Source organism: Pseudonaja textilis, chromosome Z (assembly GCF_049901715.1).
Source record: "Pseudonaja textilis isolate UNSWEBS1 chromosome Z, rPseTex1.2, whole genome shotgun sequence".
Taxonomy (NCBI): Eukaryota; Metazoa; Chordata; class Lepidosauria; order Squamata; family Elapidae; genus Pseudonaja; species Pseudonaja textilis.
This window is the reverse complement of record NC_142008.1, coordinates 124,189,372-124,206,584: the sequence shown is the minus strand read 5'-3', so window position 1 is coordinate 124,206,584 and position 17,213 is coordinate 124,189,372. Positions and strand designations below refer to the sequence as shown.

The 17,213-nt window shown below is 48.5% G+C and overlaps 1 protein-coding gene across 1 annotated transcript in view; it reads left to right on the top strand.

Annotated features, from left to right (window-relative positions):
- LOC113453106 (ATP-dependent chromatin remodeler CHD3-like) overlaps window positions 1–14,845 on the top strand; it is a 32,279-nt gene extending 17,434 nt beyond the window's left edge. Inside the window, exons 10-17 of the mRNA XM_087917290.1 lie at window positions 999–1,084; window positions 1,837–1,970; window positions 6,172–6,316; window positions 8,439–8,604; window positions 10,633–10,751; window positions 12,070–12,226; window positions 13,118–13,213; window positions 14,547–14,845. Of these exons, the coding sequence (XP_087773416.1) occupies window positions 999–1,084; window positions 1,837–1,970; window positions 6,172–6,316; window positions 8,439–8,604; window positions 10,633–10,751; window positions 12,070–12,226; window positions 13,118–13,213; window positions 14,547–14,845 (1,202 nt within the window). The remainder of the gene's footprint in view (window positions 1–998; window positions 1,085–1,836; window positions 1,971–6,171; window positions 6,317–8,438; window positions 8,605–10,632; window positions 10,752–12,069; window positions 12,227–13,117; window positions 13,214–14,546) is intronic.
- Window positions 14,846–17,213: the final 2,368 nt, after the last annotated feature.

The window sequence follows — 17,213 nt, the reverse complement described above, 5'->3', positions numbered from 1 at the left end:
CCCGTGCTGCGTTCTCATATACTTCAGACATGTGGTGCGGTTGGCTCTTTCTTAGTACGGCGTGTATGGCGAGAGGTCTTTCTTCTCCGGGGTCTTTAAGGCTCCCTGTGCTTGGTTGCAAGACATTTCATGACCCAGTTGGGTAACCTCATCAGTGCTAGCAGGGAGTCGGGTATGCAGAGTGAAGGAGGAGGGGAGAGCAGGAAGAAAAATAGGGCGGTGGTGCCCTCTGAGTTTGGTGGTTTTCTGGCAGACATTTCATGACACAACTAGGTAACATCATCAGTGGTAGAAGAGAGGAGGAGGAGGAGGAGGAGGAATGTAGAGTCCTTGATACTTTCTAGCTTGGCTGTTTTCTTGCAGACATTTATCTATCCAACTATGTAATATCATCAGTGCTGAACGGGAGGGGGTTTGCATGGAGGAGGAGGAGGAGGAAGAGGAGGACGGTGGGGTCCTTGGTGCTGTCTGAGCCTGGTGGTTTTCATGGCGGGTGTTTCATGACCTAACTAGGTAACATCATTAGTGCTGGAAGGTAGTGGAGCATGCAGAGTGGAGGAGGAGGAAGGAAAGAGGAAGAAGAGAACTGAGTGATTCTTGGTGCTCTCTGAGCTTAGTTTTTTTCTGGCAGATGTCTCATGACCCAACTAGGTAACCTCATCAGCGCTAGAAGGGAGAGTGTTTTGCTCTCTGTTTATATACAGCTGGGATTATTCTCTATAATGGCAATCAGCTTTGCTTGTTTTTTGGGGGCGGGTGGGGGGATCCATCCATTCTTGTCATCACTTCGGTGGTGTTTCCTGCCGTTCCTGGTTCCAGTGACTATCCGACTATCCGTCCAGTTAATCAGCCTTGGGAGACTTGGCCACGTCTGAAGGTTGAATCGTTGGCAACTGGACTGATTTTTTTTGTTGTTGTTGTTGTTAGCTTGAGACTTGGCTATCTCCTTCGTGGAGAGACTGACCTGTTTGCTTATCTTCTCCCTCTTGCAAATCAAGGTCGCCGCCAGTCCAGGAGGCAGCTTCGGAATGAGAAGGACAAGCCTCTTCCCCCACTTCTGGCACGGGTCGGGGGGAACATTGAGGTGAGATTCAAGCTCTGTGGGATACGCAGTGGGAATGGGGGAGAGGAGAGAGAGAGGGGAGAGGGGGAAGGAGAGAAGAAAGAGAAAGTGGGGGGAGGAGAGGAGAAGAGAGAGGAGAAGAGAGAGGGGGAGAGAGAGAGAGAGTAGAGGGAGGAGAGAGAACGAGACCGGAGAGAGAGTGGTGAACGAAGAGAAAGAGAGAGGAAAGAGGGAAGGATAGAAGGAGAAAAAGAGAGGGCGAGGAGGAGAGAAGAGAGGAGAGAGAGGGGAGAAAAGAGAAGCGGAAGAGAGAGGAGAGGGGGAAGGACAGGAGAGAAAGAAGAGAAAGGAGGAAGAGAGAAGAAAGAGAAAGCAGGGGAGGAGAGAAGGAGAGAGAGGAGAGAGAAAGAGACTGAGAGAGAGTGGTGAAAGAAGAGAAAGAGAGAGAAAGAGGGAAGGATAGAAGGAGAAAAAGAGAGGGCGCAGGGAGGAGAGAAGAGAGGAGAGAGACAGGAGAGAGAGGGGGAGAAAAGAGAAGGAAGAGAGATGAGGGAGGGAAGGACAGGAGAGAAAGAAGAGAAAGGAGGAAGAGAGGAGAAAGAAAAGGAGAGAGGGGAGAGGAAACAGAGAGACTATCAGAACTTTGAGACCCGGTAGGTCCATCAGAACTTTGGAACTGTTGCTAAAATGAGCGGTCATAATTTGAACACGTCCTGCACTGGGTTGAGACGCATCTGGGTCCTGTTGACATTGTGCGCTGCCTCTTCCTCCAGGTGCTGGGGTTCAACACACGTCAGCGCAAGGCCTTCCTGAACGCCGTCATGCGCTGGGGCATGCCCCCCCAGGACGCCTTCACTTCCCAGTGGCTGGTTCGGGACCTGCGAGGCAAGACAGAGAAGGAATTTAAGTAGGTACCTCTTGTTTGGGGATCCGGATCTTACACGTAGGCGTCCCCCTCGGGGGTGAGGGAGAGAAAAAAAAAACCCAACGCAGGCCTCAGAATTTGCCATTTAAAAATATACCATGTTTCCCCGAGAATAAGACCCTGTCTTACATATTTTTTGTCACCAAAAAAGGCACCAGGTCTTATTTTCGGGGAATGTCATCCACTGACTAACCTCACTTGCGTGTGTCACTCCTGGCCTCCTTTTCACTGTCCGAGGCCGACAGGAACGTCTTCTGTGGCTGGGTAAGGCTTTCCTGAAGGCCTCTGCAGCCGATAACCGCCAATAATTCTGGATCGATCCGGAGCTTTGTTATGAGCTCCAGCGGCCTTCAGGAAAGCCTTTGCCAGCTTTGCTGGCTGCAGAAGAAACGGGCCGGCAAGGCAGGTGTCGGGGTGCGCGAGGCCTGGCTACAACTGTCCAAAAGTAAGTAGTACGGCAGCTCCACACACACACACACACACACATCCCCACCCTAGCTTAATTTTTACCCATGCACTCTGGAGCAGGTGGAAATCTTCATTAGATTAGATAGTATTTTGGGGAATAGGGCTTTGGACACATGTGTAAAAATCAAGCTAGGACTTACTTTTCAGGGCAGGTTGTATTTTATTTTATTTTTTTAAAAAATAGCTGTTTTTAGGCTCTGCAATCTGAAAGATGAATTCGCCCTTCAATTTATAAGCGTGGGGAAGTTGGCAAGGATTTTGGGGGGATCGTTCTGAGTATCTCCCCGCTCATTGCAGGAAATCCGTGCTCTGTTTAAACATTTCCACGGAGGAAGCAGTCTGTCCCTGCTTTTTTGAACCTCTATTGAGAAAGGTTTCTGATATTCAGCGACAACCAGCCTTCTTATCGTTATCATCTTCTCTTGACGGATCACCCACCCACCTATTCTCGGGGTGTGGGGGGGAGGGAGGCCTCTGATCTTGCCTGAGGTCGGAGGCAGGAATCCTTCCTTTTGTCATCGCCTGCGGGGTCTGTGTGTGTGTGTGTGTGTGTGTGCGTGTGTGTGTGTGTGCGTGTTCCCTCCTCAGCCTTTGAGGCTTGTGGCAGCCGCTGCTCGTGCGGAGGTCCCCCCCAAAAAAACCTCATCACCACCGGGGCCCGCTGGAACCTTCTGAAGCTTGAGCTGTGCATGACAAGATGCGTCACACGCCTTTTACCATCTCTGTCGCTCCTGCCGTTGCTCAGCGTGGTGCTCCCCGTTTTTTGTACCTTCCGCGATACGCCCGGGGGAAGTGACAGTTTTGCCTCTGGCTCCTCCACCTTCCTTCTGAAGAGGGCACGTGCAGCCCGTTTGTCTTTGGGAAGAAGGAGGGAAAAGTCCTGTCTCGAAAAGATCACACCGGTGGGTTTCCATGTCTGTATCACGAGTAACAAACGACAGATGGAAGAAGCTCAGTCAAGGTCTGTTTGCTCGTTCGGTGACCTGGCTCTCCGGGGAAGAGGCTTAGCCCCTGAAGCTGTCTCGGCTACTCTCAGTAGTAAGACATACACAATAGACCCTCGATGGCCCCCGAGAAGCGCTAGCAGCCATGAATCGGCAGTCTTTCCCCTCCTTCCAAGCCTTTTTCCTTCCTTCTTTTTGCCCTTTCTTCTCTGGGGGAATCCTCACTGCTTTCTTGCAGACGTTTCCCAGCTAATTAACACCACCACCACCACCACCATCATCTTTTAACGACCCCATAATCCCTTACCGGGTGGAGTCTGAGCAACTGAACGGAGCGAGCAAGAATGTTTTAATGGCTGTCGCCAGCGCGGAGTTTTGTCCAGCAGATATATTCTCATTGTGCCCAGAGAGAGAAATATCTGACTCTACCTGGGATCGAACTAACAAACATCATCAGTGCTAGAAGATAATTGGATTTCCAGAAAGGAGGAGGGGGATTGTGGGGTCCTTGGTGCTCTCTGAGCTTGGTTGCTTTCTTGCAAACCTCTCATGACTTAAGTCACATCATCAGTGCTAGAAGGGAGGCGGTGTGTGTGTGTGTGTGTGTGTGTGTGTGTGTGTGTGGACTGTGGGATCCTTGTTGCTGTCTTGAGAGGGTTTCTTGCAGTCGTTCTATGACCCAGCCAAGTAACATCATCAGTGCTAGAAGATAATGGGGTTTGCAGAAAGGAGGAAGAGGAGAACTATGGGGCCTTTGTCTCTCTGAGCTTGGTGGTTTTCTTGCAGACGTTTCATGACCCAATTAGGTAACGTCGTCAGTGCTAGAAGGGAGAGCGGTTTGTGGAGAGGAGGAAGAGGAGGAATGGTGGTCTTTGAGCTTGGTGGTTTTCTTGCAGATCTTTCATGACCCAACTAAGAGACGTTATCAGTGCCAGAAAGTGGGGCTTTGCTTTCTCTTTATATACAAGTGTCTTGCCTTGTCAGGGTTCACGGGAGGGGTCTTGGGGATGCCCCTAAATATTCCTCTTCTCTTCTTTTCTTCCCTTTCATCAATTGAAGTCCCTACCAAAATCCTTGTCACCCTCCCTCTTTGGTTGCTGAGTGGGCTTGGCGTCGCCAATTCTCTCCTCAGATTTGTAGACCGGATGAAAAAAATGTAAAGAAAATGGTTTTATTCTTGTGCCAAGCTTTGCTTTGGTCTGTCAAGGATGAGAGTATATGCCGAAATAACCTTATTTATCTCTCTAGCTATCATCTAGCTATCTAGCTATTCCGGCTTTATTATGTTTTACAAATCATTCAAGGCTATGAACATAATCCAACACAACTTCCTCCTCCTTTCCCCACAACAACAATCCTGGCTGGTAGGGTCGGTTGAGAAAGAGGAACTGATCCAAAGTCATTCCACCCAGCTTTCACGCCTAAGGCAGGACTAGAACTCACTATCTCCTGGTATCCCACCCAGTTTTCACGCCCAACACCATCTCGGTGATTGGCCCAAAATCACTGAGGTGGTGATTGGCCCAAAGTCACTGAGCTGGCTTTTATGCCCAAGGCGGGACTAGAACTCCCAGTTTCCTGGTGATTGGCCCATAGTCACCCAGTTGGCTTTTGTGCCCAAGGTGGGACTAGAATTCCCAGTTTCCCGGTGATTGGCCCATAGTCACCCAGTTGGCTTTTGTACCCAAGGCGGGACTAGAATTCCCAGTCTCCTGGTCTGTATTTGTGTCAGAAGCATTGGGCCAAAGTCACCCAACTGCCTTTCATGGCTAAGGCGGGACTAGAACTCCCAACTTTCTAGCCTGGCACCTTCACCCAGTGCTTCGTTTGCCAAGTGATGATGGTTCTTACTCATCTGACCCTCTCTCCAAACCCTCTGTTTCTGTCTGTGTTTTCCTGGAGAGCGATGTGAAGGGATGAGCCCCTCTCCCTCAAGCAGACACAGATCAAGGGAAGGCTGTGGCCAGGCGCATTGGCGAGTCTAAGGCATGGCTTCCTCCAAGCTGGCCCACAGCTACAGAGCCTCCTGCTCTCTTGGTGAAGATGTACGACGAGAATCTGATGGCAAACAGGTGGAACAGAAAGTTCCAGAAGAGCCCAGATTTGGGGGTGGGGGGGCGGAGGATCTTGGTTTTAGGATCCGTACCTTACAAGTCTCCGCTCCCTGCTCCTAGGACGGTGCCTCTTAGCCTTAGCAACTGTAGGGTGTGTGGACTTCAACTCCCAGAATTCCCCAGCCATTGTGGGATCTTAAGATATATGGACTTCAGCTCCCCAGGATTCCTCAGCCAACAAACAACTTTTTAAATGTGTGAACTTCCAACTCCTAGAATTCCCAAGGCACCTTAACAGTTGCCGTGATGCTGGCTGGGGAATTCTGGGAATTGAAGTCCAGGCACCTTAAAATGGGCAAGGTGGTCTTACAAGTTCCCTCCCCCATCCTCCCATTTGTGGTTTGGGACTGTTGGAATGATCCGTGGCACTGGGACAATTCCTGTAATTCAACAAGTCCAGCTCCCTTAATCCAAAGTGTTGAGGGTGTGACATCTTTCTCCTGGACTGGAGGGTGTCGTGATCAGCCACAATCGCGCTCTCTTTCCCAAAATTTTCCTAACGCTTTTTTTTTTTTTTTTAAAAGAAGCCAGGGCAGCTCATGGCTGAGAACTCAAAATCCGTACATAGCAATCCTCAACTGTTAAAAAAAAGACTGTTGTTAAGAGGTTATTCAGACTTTCTCTAAAGAGGTAAAGATGGACTTTCTGTCTCCCCAGGGCCTACGTTTCTCTGTTCATGAGGCACCTCTGCGAACCCGGGGCGGACGGTTCAGAGACTTTTGCCGACGGGGTGCCACGGGAGGGTCTCTCCAGACAGCAGGTCCTGACACGGATAGGAGTCATGTCTCTGGTTAAAAAAAAGGTATGGAACTGTAGGACCGCAAAGGTGGATGAGCCAGGAGTGTTCTGACCCCAGGCTTCAACAAACGTAATGAAACACAAAACTTGTTTTAAAAGCAAAACCTATTTTAATGCAACTCTGGGAATTGCTTTCATTCCCAGCCAGAACTAATCTTAAAACAGTTCCCCAAGATAAGCACACGCCTTTCAGTGCTGTGGAATGCTGCCAAAAACAGAAGTTATCCAAATTAATTGTAACAGAAACCAACCGAAGTAGCAGAAAAAAACGACCACAGAGCTTCGAGGAGGACTTGAATCTATCAAACTACTTTTGCTTCCTGCAAAGGCGTCATCGTTGAGGTCTGACTTTTATCCCTTGTGGGAGGGGCAATCACCTCCTAGCCTTACTCCCGAGTCGCCCTTTTGTTTCAGCCGCTCTCGCCTTCTAGCAGCTCTGTGCACACACACACACTGGGAACAGGCTCCCCTGGGTCCTCTGCTTCACTGCTGCCAGACTCTGAAGGCAGCACCCCACTCCCAGATGGTCCTGGCCCCATCCCTGCATCGGACGCAGGAGTCTTATCCGAGTCCTCTCCAGACTCCCTGACTGGTCTCCTTTTTCCCTCACTGTCCGACTCTGTTGCATTCTGCATCGGCTGCCAGCGAACCACAACAAGGAGGAAGCAGGCATCATCCAGTGCCTCCCTACTAATTCCTTGGCAATTGGCTTCCTTCCCCAAGGAAAAAAAATGAAGGACAGGTCCTGTGGTGGGCTGCAGCCGGTTAAACAAGCGGTTCTGGGTGCCTCCGCACACGCGTGCGCAGCATTCAATAAACACCCACTTGAACCTCTCCAGCTCATCTTCTAGGCTTCCCCGGGAAGTATAACAGCTGAGGTGCAGCAATCCACTTTGCCGCGCAAATCAGAAGGAAATGTAAGACAGGGTAGAGTGGGGTGGGCGGGGCGGGGCCAACTCCTTGCCATTTGTACCGGTTTGCCCAAACCGGTGTGAACCAGTAGCAGCCCAACCCCTGGACACGTGGGTTTAAATCAGGGGTCTGCAATCTCCAACGCTCAAAAGAGCCATTTGGATCCGTTTCCCACAGAAAACACAGGGAGCCACAAAACCTGGGTGGGCGTGGCCAGCTCAACGTCACTCCCACCCAGTCCTATGATACACACCCTCATCACGCCTAGCCAGGTTTTGTGGCTCCCGGTGTTTCCTGTGGGAAATGGGTCTCTCCCTCCCTCCTTCCCTCCCATTTCTGTTTTTTATGTTTTATCTTCTCAGGGCAGGCGAGGAGTGACTGGGAGGGAAGGGCGAGGGGCGAGGGGCGAGGCCAGCCATTGGTGGGATCACCCAACAAGGAGCCAGAGCAGGGAGCCCAAAGAGCCCCATGCGGCTCCAGAGCCTCAGGTGGCTGACACCCCGTTTAAATGAAGATGTTCTGAGTTACTTCTGGGGATTTGGGGAAGGGGGCAGTGGAGCTCCTTTGCCCGGAGGCCTTCAGTACAAGGGCCCCTTCATGAATCTATACATTGGTAAAGTAGATTTATTCATATCTTGCCATTATTATTTTGGTCAACAACTCAAAGCAGTGGACATACCTAATTATTCCTTCCTCCTTGTTCCTGTTTTCCCCACAAATCACGACCCTGTGAGAGGGATTGGGTTGAAAGAGGGAGCCAAGCCCAAAGTCACCTATCTGGCTTTCATGGCTAAACTGGAACTAGAACTCCCTGTCTCCTGGTGACTGGCCCAAAATCACCTAGCTGCCTTTCACGTCTAAGGTGGGACTAGAACTCACTGTCTCCAGGTTTCTAAGCCAGCACTTAAACCATCTCTGTAAACCGGGGGTGTCCAATCTTAGCAGTTTTAAGATTTGTGGACTTCAGTTCCCAGAATTCTCCAGCCAACATGGCTGACTAGGGAATTCTGGGAGTTGAAGTCCATAAGTCTTAAAGTTGCCGCCATTGGACACCCCTTCTCTAAACGATGTGCTTCTTCGTTTGGACGTTCTCCCACCCAATTTTTTTTGGCTAGGGTAGACTTCTTCTACTTCTGTGGAGTGGTTTTATTTTTGTAACCGTTGTTGTTGCAAACTAAAATTGCTCACAGTGTGTGTGTTGTTTTGCGTGACAGGTACAAGAGTTTGAACATATTAACGGCCGCTGGAGCATGCCTGAATTGATGCCCGACCCCAGTGCGGACTCCAAAAAGTCATCCCGAGCCTCGTCTCCCACCATCAAAACCTCCACCACCACCCCAGAACCCAGCTGCACCAACACACCCTGTACCTCCAAGCCAGGTAGGTATATCCACCACGGATGGAGCCGAAGGGCGGAATCTGTCCCAAGGTGGGGGCGCAGGTGGTATTCGGCAGGTTCTGACCAGTCCTGGAGAAGCGGTAGCGGAAATTCTGAGTCATTGGAAGGTCCTGATGGTAACCTTCTGCCAGGAGTGGGGAGGGAATGGAGATTTTACAGTATCCTTCCCCACCAAGCCACACCCACCATGCCATGCCACGCCCACAGAACCAGTAGTAAAAAAAAAATTTGAACCCCACCACTGGGGTGGGGACTTGAGCCCGAAATCCCTTCCCCCGAAACTGTCAGAATCCACTCGGCCTTATTCAAGGCAGGTGAAATGGACAAGGCCGAATCTCTGCGTATGATTTCTGTTCAGGATTTCATCGCTGCCTTTTCAAGAGGCTGGTTCCCTTTGCTAGTATCATCATCATCATCTTCATTTAGCGACCCCATAATCCCTTGCAGGGATGGAATCTGGGCAACTGAACGAAGCTAGCAGCGCGTTTTACTGGCCAGGTGCCCTTCCTGTCCCCAATGCAGAGTTTTGTTCAGCAGATATATACTCACCGTGCCCAGAGAGAGAAATATCTGCCTCTACCCAGGATCGAACACACAGCCTCCTGATTGTGAGGCGAGAGCCCCACCTCTAGGCCACCGCCACCACTCCCGTCACAGTCACTAAATGGATAGTTGTGTATCAAGAACTGCCTGTATCAGCAGCATACGTTAAATTGAATTTTGATTGATTCAACGCAAAACACTGTACGGTTTTGATTTATGTGTATTTTTGTGCCCCGGCCACTAGGAAGTCAGCATCCGTATACAGCGGGTCCTTGGCTTACGACCACAATGGAGCCCAATATTTATTGTTAAGCGAGACATTTGTTAAGTGAATTTTGCCCCATTTTACGACATTTCTTGCCACAATAATTAAGCGAATCATTGCAGTTGCTAAATTAGTCACACCGTTGTAAAGTGAATCTGTCTTCCCTCTGGACTTGGCTTGTCAGAAGGTCGCAAAATGGGATCACTGATCCCGGGACCGTCATAAATATGAGCCAGTGGCCAAGCATCTGAACGGCCCTGGGGATGCTACAGAAGTTGTAACTGTGAAAAATGGTCATAAGTCTCTTTTTTCAGTGCCGTTAACTTCGAAGGGTCACTAAATGAACTCTTGTACGTCGAGGATTAGCTGCCCATTTGTGAAATAAAATACAAAGACGGTTAAATGGATTTTGAAGTGACAGGAGGGCGGCTGAGCTCTGAGCTAAGGCAGGCAGCTAGATCTTTGGGGAAGGAAAGGAAGGCCATAGAATCCTAGGGCTAGAAGGGACGTCCTCCATGGCAGGAGTCCAGACAATTAGTTGTGTTGTGGCCCACCAGCGGTCAGCGGAGCTGGCAGCAGATTCAGACAGTGAGGAGGTTAGGGAGGAACATGGGCCAGTCCTGGAGTCTGGAGAAAGGCTCTGAGGAGGGCTCTGCGTTGGGGGCAGAGATGGGGCCAGGGCCTTCCGACAGTCATCAGCTGCCTTTGGAGTCGGAGATCAGTGGGGAAGAAGAACAGCTGGAGCCTGTTCCCAGTGTGCGCATGCACAGAGCTGCCAGATGAAGGGAACAGCTAAGGAACAAGGGTCGACTCGGGAGTAAAGGCTCAGGTGGACAGTGAATGGCCCCTCCCAGAGGGAATAAAGAGAAGCAAAAGGGGGGGGGGGGCTTTTGCAGGAGACAGTTAGTTCATTTGGGTGAAGTTCCTGCATTCTTGCCAAGTATTGTCTGCTACAGCTGGCGTTTAGAAGATATCGGCCTGGCAACCCTCCAAGCCTGATAAAGGTCTGTAATTGTGCAATATCTTGAAAGACGGTTTGCCAGGACTTTGCTGGAGAGGAATTCACCGTACGCTCAATAAAAGGGATTTTATCGGGACGAGGAGTCGGCTTCGGGCTGTTGGGGAAGCCTGGGTCAGAACAGGTTGTTGGGATGATCCGTAAAAACCGAAGGCAGATTATCGTGTCCTCTGTTCCCTTCAGCTACTCCAGCCCCCAGTGACAAAGGCGACGGGGGTGCTGCGGCCGAAAAGGAGGATGTGGAGACCAAGGAGGAGAAGTTGGAGAAGGAAGCCAAAGGCGTCGAGAAAATGGAGACCGAGGTTTGTAGCTTGACTCCAGTGCCCGATCTTAGGGGAATCTTTCCGGAAAGATTTTAGGAATATCGCCTTGGTGTGGGTAGCAATATTTTCTAGGTTCCTGGCTGTCGTTCTTCCTCCCTGCTCTCATTTTAACAACACTTTAACAATATAATGCAGTATTAGGGGTTTTCAATTCGGTATATAGAATGCGAAGGTTGTGTGTTTGTGTTTATTTTCAGTCGTAATGTACACTGAAGATGGTATTTAATTTCGTTAAATGAGGTGCAATGACAAGAAACTAAACTAAACTAAACTAAAACTAAACAACCTTCCCTTCATGTGTCCATTCTTCCTTTAAAAAGAAAAAAGAACTGCAGAATTAGGTTTGGAAGAAAGATTTCCCCTGTAGGGTGCTTGTGAGGTCCCTCAAGTAGGATTTGAACAAGCCGGAGTGCTTTGATTTTTAATTTTTATTGATATTTATTGACTTATTACAGTTATATTATACCTGTTCTCCAAAGTGAGAGAAGGATCAACGGATGGAAGAACAAGAGTTATAAAAGGACCTTTGGAGGTCTTCTAGCCCAACCCCGTGCCCAATCAGGAGACCCCCCATCCCATATCAGACAAACAGCTGTCCAAACTTTTCTTAAAAACCTCCAGGGGTGAAGTCCCTACAACTTGGGGCGGCAAGCACTTCCATCGGTGCATTGTTCTCAGAATCAGAAAGTTTCTCCTTCGTTCCAGGTTGCTCACCTCTCTTCTTAGTAGGAGACCCTCAAATGTTGGGACCCTCCTATCAGGTCACCCCTAGTCCTTCCTTTCACTGGACTAAGCTAAAGGTTCCCCTCACGCATCCCTGCTGCCAGTCGTTTCCCGCTCTAGGGGGCAAACCAAAGAAGAGGCAGCGCTGTCCGACGACGCCTCCGTGGCCATGTGGCCGGCGGGACTAAATGCTGCGCAAGGCGCACAGGACGCCGTTCCTTTCCCACCAAAGGGGTCCCTGTTTTTCCGCTTGCCTTTTTTTTTTTTTAAATATGCTTTTGAACTGCTCGGTTGGCAGAAGCTGAGATAAAGAACGCCACCGAGCCACCGTGTCCTAGACTAGACCAAGACTAGACCAGACAAACCAATGCCTGCGATCGTTCTTCGTAATATTTTTAGAAGCAAACTGAATCGGATGCAGCGTTCAGGCCGGAACGATGGGCTCCCGGCTCCGAGGGGGGTGGTAGTCTTTCCCTGCGCCTGGGACACGGCTACCCCTGTGTCCGTGTGGTGTCTCCTCGACCCCTGCCCTCTCTGTGGCCTTACGTCGAGTCCTCTGCCTTGCATTTCCCAGCCTCCCGCGCTGCCGGAGCAGCCCCTTTCCGCCCCCTTCTCAGGGGAGAAGATGGAGTTGGAGCCTTCGAAGAAACCCGAGGACGAGGCCTCGGTGGGGGCCAGGGAGAAGGAGTTGGAAGCTGAACCGGCGGTCAAGGAAGAAAAGGAGAAAACGGGTAAGGGTCGATCTGGAAGGTCCCTTCAAAAAAAGAGAGGAGAGAAGGCTCACCTTGGAGTATTGAAACCGTATTCAAAAGTCTAGGGAGATTCTCCGTCGTTCAGGTCATGGTGTCGTCCCGAAGGGGCTCTTTCTTCAGGACTTTCTGTGTTTTTTTTCTTTCGAAGACGTTTCGCTTCTCCTCCAAGAAGCTTCTTCAGCTCTGACTGGATGGAAGGGTTTATCTAGCTGAAGAAGCTTCTTGGAGGAGAAGCGAAACGTCTTCGAAAGAAAATAAACCAGAAAGACCAGTTGCCTCCTGAAAAAAGCACCTTTGGGACAACTACAACCCGGATGGCTGAGAATCTCCGCAGGTTTTTAGCTATATACAATTTGGGATGATGAGCTCCCTTTGGATTTCCAGAGGGAAAAATATTGCAGACTACAGGAACCATTTGCACCATTCAGGTGACCCTGAGGACACAGAGAAACCTCAACGACCCTCTAAAAAGGATGCAAACGACCAGCTGTCTGCAAGGAATATAAATCCCTTCCATTCCCCCACTCTCCTGTCAGAGCTGAAGAAGCTTCTTGGAGGAGAAGCGAAACATCTTCAAAAGAAAAAAAACCCGAAAGTCCAGCTGCCTCCTGAAAAAAGCACCTTTGGGACAAAATTGTACTTAAATTTTTTTTTTTTACAATTTTTATTTTATTCAGAAGATGAAAACAAAATCCGAAGGGGGGAAAAAAAGTTAACAGAGACAAAACAAAATTAGACAAAAGAATATTTTAAATAAAAGCTTTAAAATAAACATAGCAGGACCCGCAGACCTGTGAAAAATCACCACGGCCGTTTGCCAAGTGGGTGCTTCTCTTCCCTTCGCTCATTTGTTCCTCCTCTGGTTTCCAGACGTTGATTTAGAGAAGCTGGTAGCGGAAGAAAAATCAGCGGAGAGTGATGACAGCAAGGAAAAGATGGAAGGAGAAATTCAGGACCCCAAGAAAGGTAACCGTCCGCAGATGTGCAATGGCAGGATTTGCACCGGGGGCCGTTTTAGTTTTTGGGTGAGCAATCCTGCATCCTGGCTGGGAAGAGGTTGTGAGACAAGGGTCTCGATTAGACCTGCGGACTTCAACTCCCAGGATTCCCAGCCGGCTTTTTTTTTTCTTCCCCTCTCACTTTGCCGAAGTCAAGATATATCACGTCGACCTCATCCCCACCGTCTATTAAGAAAGTTATCCAATCAAAAACACAATAAAGTAATTTAGCCCCATTTGTTTTTTGCCCCCATCTGTGCTGAATTGTGGGAAACTCCTTCTCGCTGGGGAATTCTGGGAGTTGAAGCCCACAAATCTTAAAAGTTGTCTAGGTTGGACACCCCCGATCTAGATTTAATTGGTCTTGGCCGCTGGGATGCCCCAACACCGGGCAGGGGGTAGTGACAACGATTTTGATAGGTAGGCACCATCCGGCCCCATCCTTTTCCCGTCTCGCCATTGGCTGCCTTCTGCAGGGGGATCCCATGTGGTCCACGCTCCAGGCAGACCGATGGATCCTGAAAAAGAGGCAAGAACGGAGGGATGGAAAAGCAGATCTGGTCCAAAACCTTATAGTCTGGGCATATCATTTTACAAAAGAAAAGAGAGAGAAAGAGAGAAAAAAGAAACAGTAACATATATGCTAATAACCGTAGTAGTGGTACAACAGAATGTTTTTGACCGAACTTATACTTAGGTTAGCTTATTTATAATCCTATTGATTACATTGGCATATAATCATGTTTATGTTTAATTTAGACATAGCAATAATTTTTCTTCATCTACTTTCTACCTCTTCTCTCTCACCCCTCATAAGATTTATACCACGTAAAGTAATATTCTGTATCTGTTTTATCTTTTGTTTTCAATGTCAATCTATCCATCTCTGCACAGTCCAGTATTTTCCGTATTATATCTTCATCTGATGGACTGTTCTCATTTTACCAATATTGTGCAAATACAATTCTCGCTGCTGTCAATACATATAAACTTTAACTATATAGTCCCTTTGTCATCGCTTTCTGGTACTGTACCTAACAAAAATATTTCTGGTTTCAAATCTATATGCTGCTTAATCATCTTTTTCCAGCCATGTATATATTTTCATCCAATATTTTCTTGGTGTCACACATGTCCACCACATATGATAGTAAGTACCTGAGGTCTGACTACGCTTCCAACATTTGGCGGACATGTTGTTCAACATTTTTGCTAATTTTGCCGGTGGCAAGTGCCACCTATGAAACATTTTATAGAGATTCTCCCCCCCTCCCACCAAAAAAAGTTGTTTGTCTTCAAAGGAGATGTGAAATCAGAGCGAGAGACGGCCAAGGAATCTAAAATTGGCAGTCTCCGAGACGAGAACCGGAACAACGGAAAGAGGGAAGACAGGATGGAGAAACCCCGGTTTATGTTCAACATTGCGGACGGTGGCTTCACAGGTACGATATCGGCTGGGTACCGGAGACCTGATCCTGGTTTTCTATTTTTCATTGCTTATTCCATCGTTCCATCACTTGGCTCCTTCTTACCTCGAGGCTTCCTTTTCGTTCTTTTTGGTTCTTCTCATATCTCTGTTTTTATTGTTGTAAGAAGCTAGAGTATAGCCCTGAGGTTTCTGACCCAGCCTTAGCAAGTAAGGATAAGCCACTTACTCGTGAGTAGAAACAAACCCCCGTTTAAACAGGGTAGGAATAGTCTTTTTATTCATGTCGCTAAACAAAAATCAAATGTAATTGCTCTGTTTTTGTGAAAATACGACCTACCCTGAAAGTAAGGCCTAGCTTGGTTTTTACACCTGCGCCCAATATAAGTCCTACTCCCCAAAATAAGCCCTAATGAAGATCCCGTCCAATCCAGAGTGGACGGGTAAAAATTAAGCTAGGGTAGGGATGGAGGTGGGTGGGTGGAGCTGCCCTACTACTTACCTTTGGACAGGTGTAGCCAGGCCTTATGCACCCCGACACCTGCCTTGCCGGCCCATTTCTTCTGCAGCCGGCAAGGCTGGCAAAGCTTCCTGAAGGCCTCTGGAGCTGAGAACAAAGCTCCGGATCGATCCAGATCTCCCTTATCGGCTCCCGAGGCCTTCAGGAAAGCCTTGCTGGCCGCGGAAGAAGCTCCTGAAGGCCTCTGACAGTGAAAAGGAGGCCGGCTGTAACACACACAAGTGAGGTTAGTCAGGGGATGACATCCCCCGAAAATAAGACCTGGTGCCTTTTTTGGTGGCGCGTGCGTGTGTGTTTTCATAGGGTACAGGTATGCAGGTCTTGGCGTGTTCGGGTCTTTTCCCGTGTAAGATTGAGAGTATCTTGGCAATGTTTCGGTGAGGTCCCACCCGCCATCCTCAGGCTGGTGCTTTCGGCTTCGTGCCAGTGCTTCAAGCAGTGCGTGATGGGAGCTGCCGTCTCCCTATAAAATACTGGTGGGGAGGTTGGCTATGTTGTCATTTCTTGATTGGTTGATGGAGTGGATGTTTGCAGATTGGCTGGCTTTTTTTGTAAGAACATGTGTGGCTGAGGTATTGGCTATATGTATCTTTTTAAGGGTATTTATATGTATGGTATTTAGGTTCTTTAGGTATTTTCCCACGTCTTAATATTTGTGCTTTTTAAAAAATATTGAAAGCACAAACATTAAGACGTGGGAAAATACCCAAAGAAACCTAAATACCATACATATACATATGTAACGTATATGTATGTATGTATGCATATGCATATGCATATAAATATAAGACAGGGTCTTATTTTTGGGAAAACACAGTAGTCCCAAGAGACCCAGCCAAGAAATCCAAATTGCTTGCTGTATCCTAAAAGCGAACAGTTGTCTGTGACAGCCAGTCACTCCCAGACCTCCCCTATTTATTTCCCAGCCAGGGAGGGGCTGCCTATCATCTGTGTCTGCCTCTCCCCAAGAGCCGGCTTATTGCTTTCCTTTGCCCTCCTCTCCTTTCCTCTCTGTGCCTATGTACACCTGGGATGGGCCCCGTCCGTTCCTCCCTCTCACTCAGCGGAGGCCCCAAAGACAGCTGCCTCTCCACCTGGGCAGAAGTCTGTACCCGATGCTGTTTCCTTATCTCAGAGCTTTCCAGGGGCTCCAAAGCCGGCCCAGCCTCCCCCTCCTTCTCTTCTGACTGCTGCTAGCTCTGCCGGCAGCCGACGGGCCACAACGCCATGGTGAAATGGGTCGCAAATAAATTCCAGAAATAAATAAATAATTTTCATTCCTCCGTTTTTATCGCTGTAAGCAGGCCAGGGGAGCTGAGATCCCAAAGGCAAATAAGTTTTACCAATAAATAACATACAATTCTTCTCATTTCTCCGTTTTTCTGTTTTTGTTTTATTACCGTAAGCAGCTCAGAAGTGTAGCGGCACAGCAAGATGGGTGGCAAATAAAATTTAACAAACAAATTAATGAATAAATTTAGACTCACAAAGGCCATCCCGCTCAGCATGGATTCTTAAGTCTGGTACAGCGGAAAAAAAACCCAATATCTTAAAAAAAAAAAAAATCAGAAAAACCCCCAAACAATATAAAATGGAACATAAGGGGAGAACATCCTATCCAGTTTGGTAGGTTTCCAATTTGTTTCCTATCGGTTCATAAAGTGCGAGCACGAAGGCCTCAAACACCGACATCTGACAACAGGGTGAGCTGAGCTGGTTTTCAAGCTCTGGGCTGAAGTAGTGAAGTAGAAAGTAAGTGAGAGAGAATCCAGGCACAGCTGATCGCAGAACTGTTAGTGTTTGGGGACAAACCCCTAAGCAGAGTGCACAGCAGCAGTCAAGCCAGGCAGCCATGTGAGAGAGGCTGGGCCCAAGAGTATACACACACTGGAGACAAAAACACACTGTTTGTAGTTTTAAATAGTTGTTTAATTCATTTAGAGCTTAAGCATTGTCAATCAGTCCATATGTCATTTTCCAATATATCCATCCAGTAACCTAGTCCATTAACTAGTCAGTACA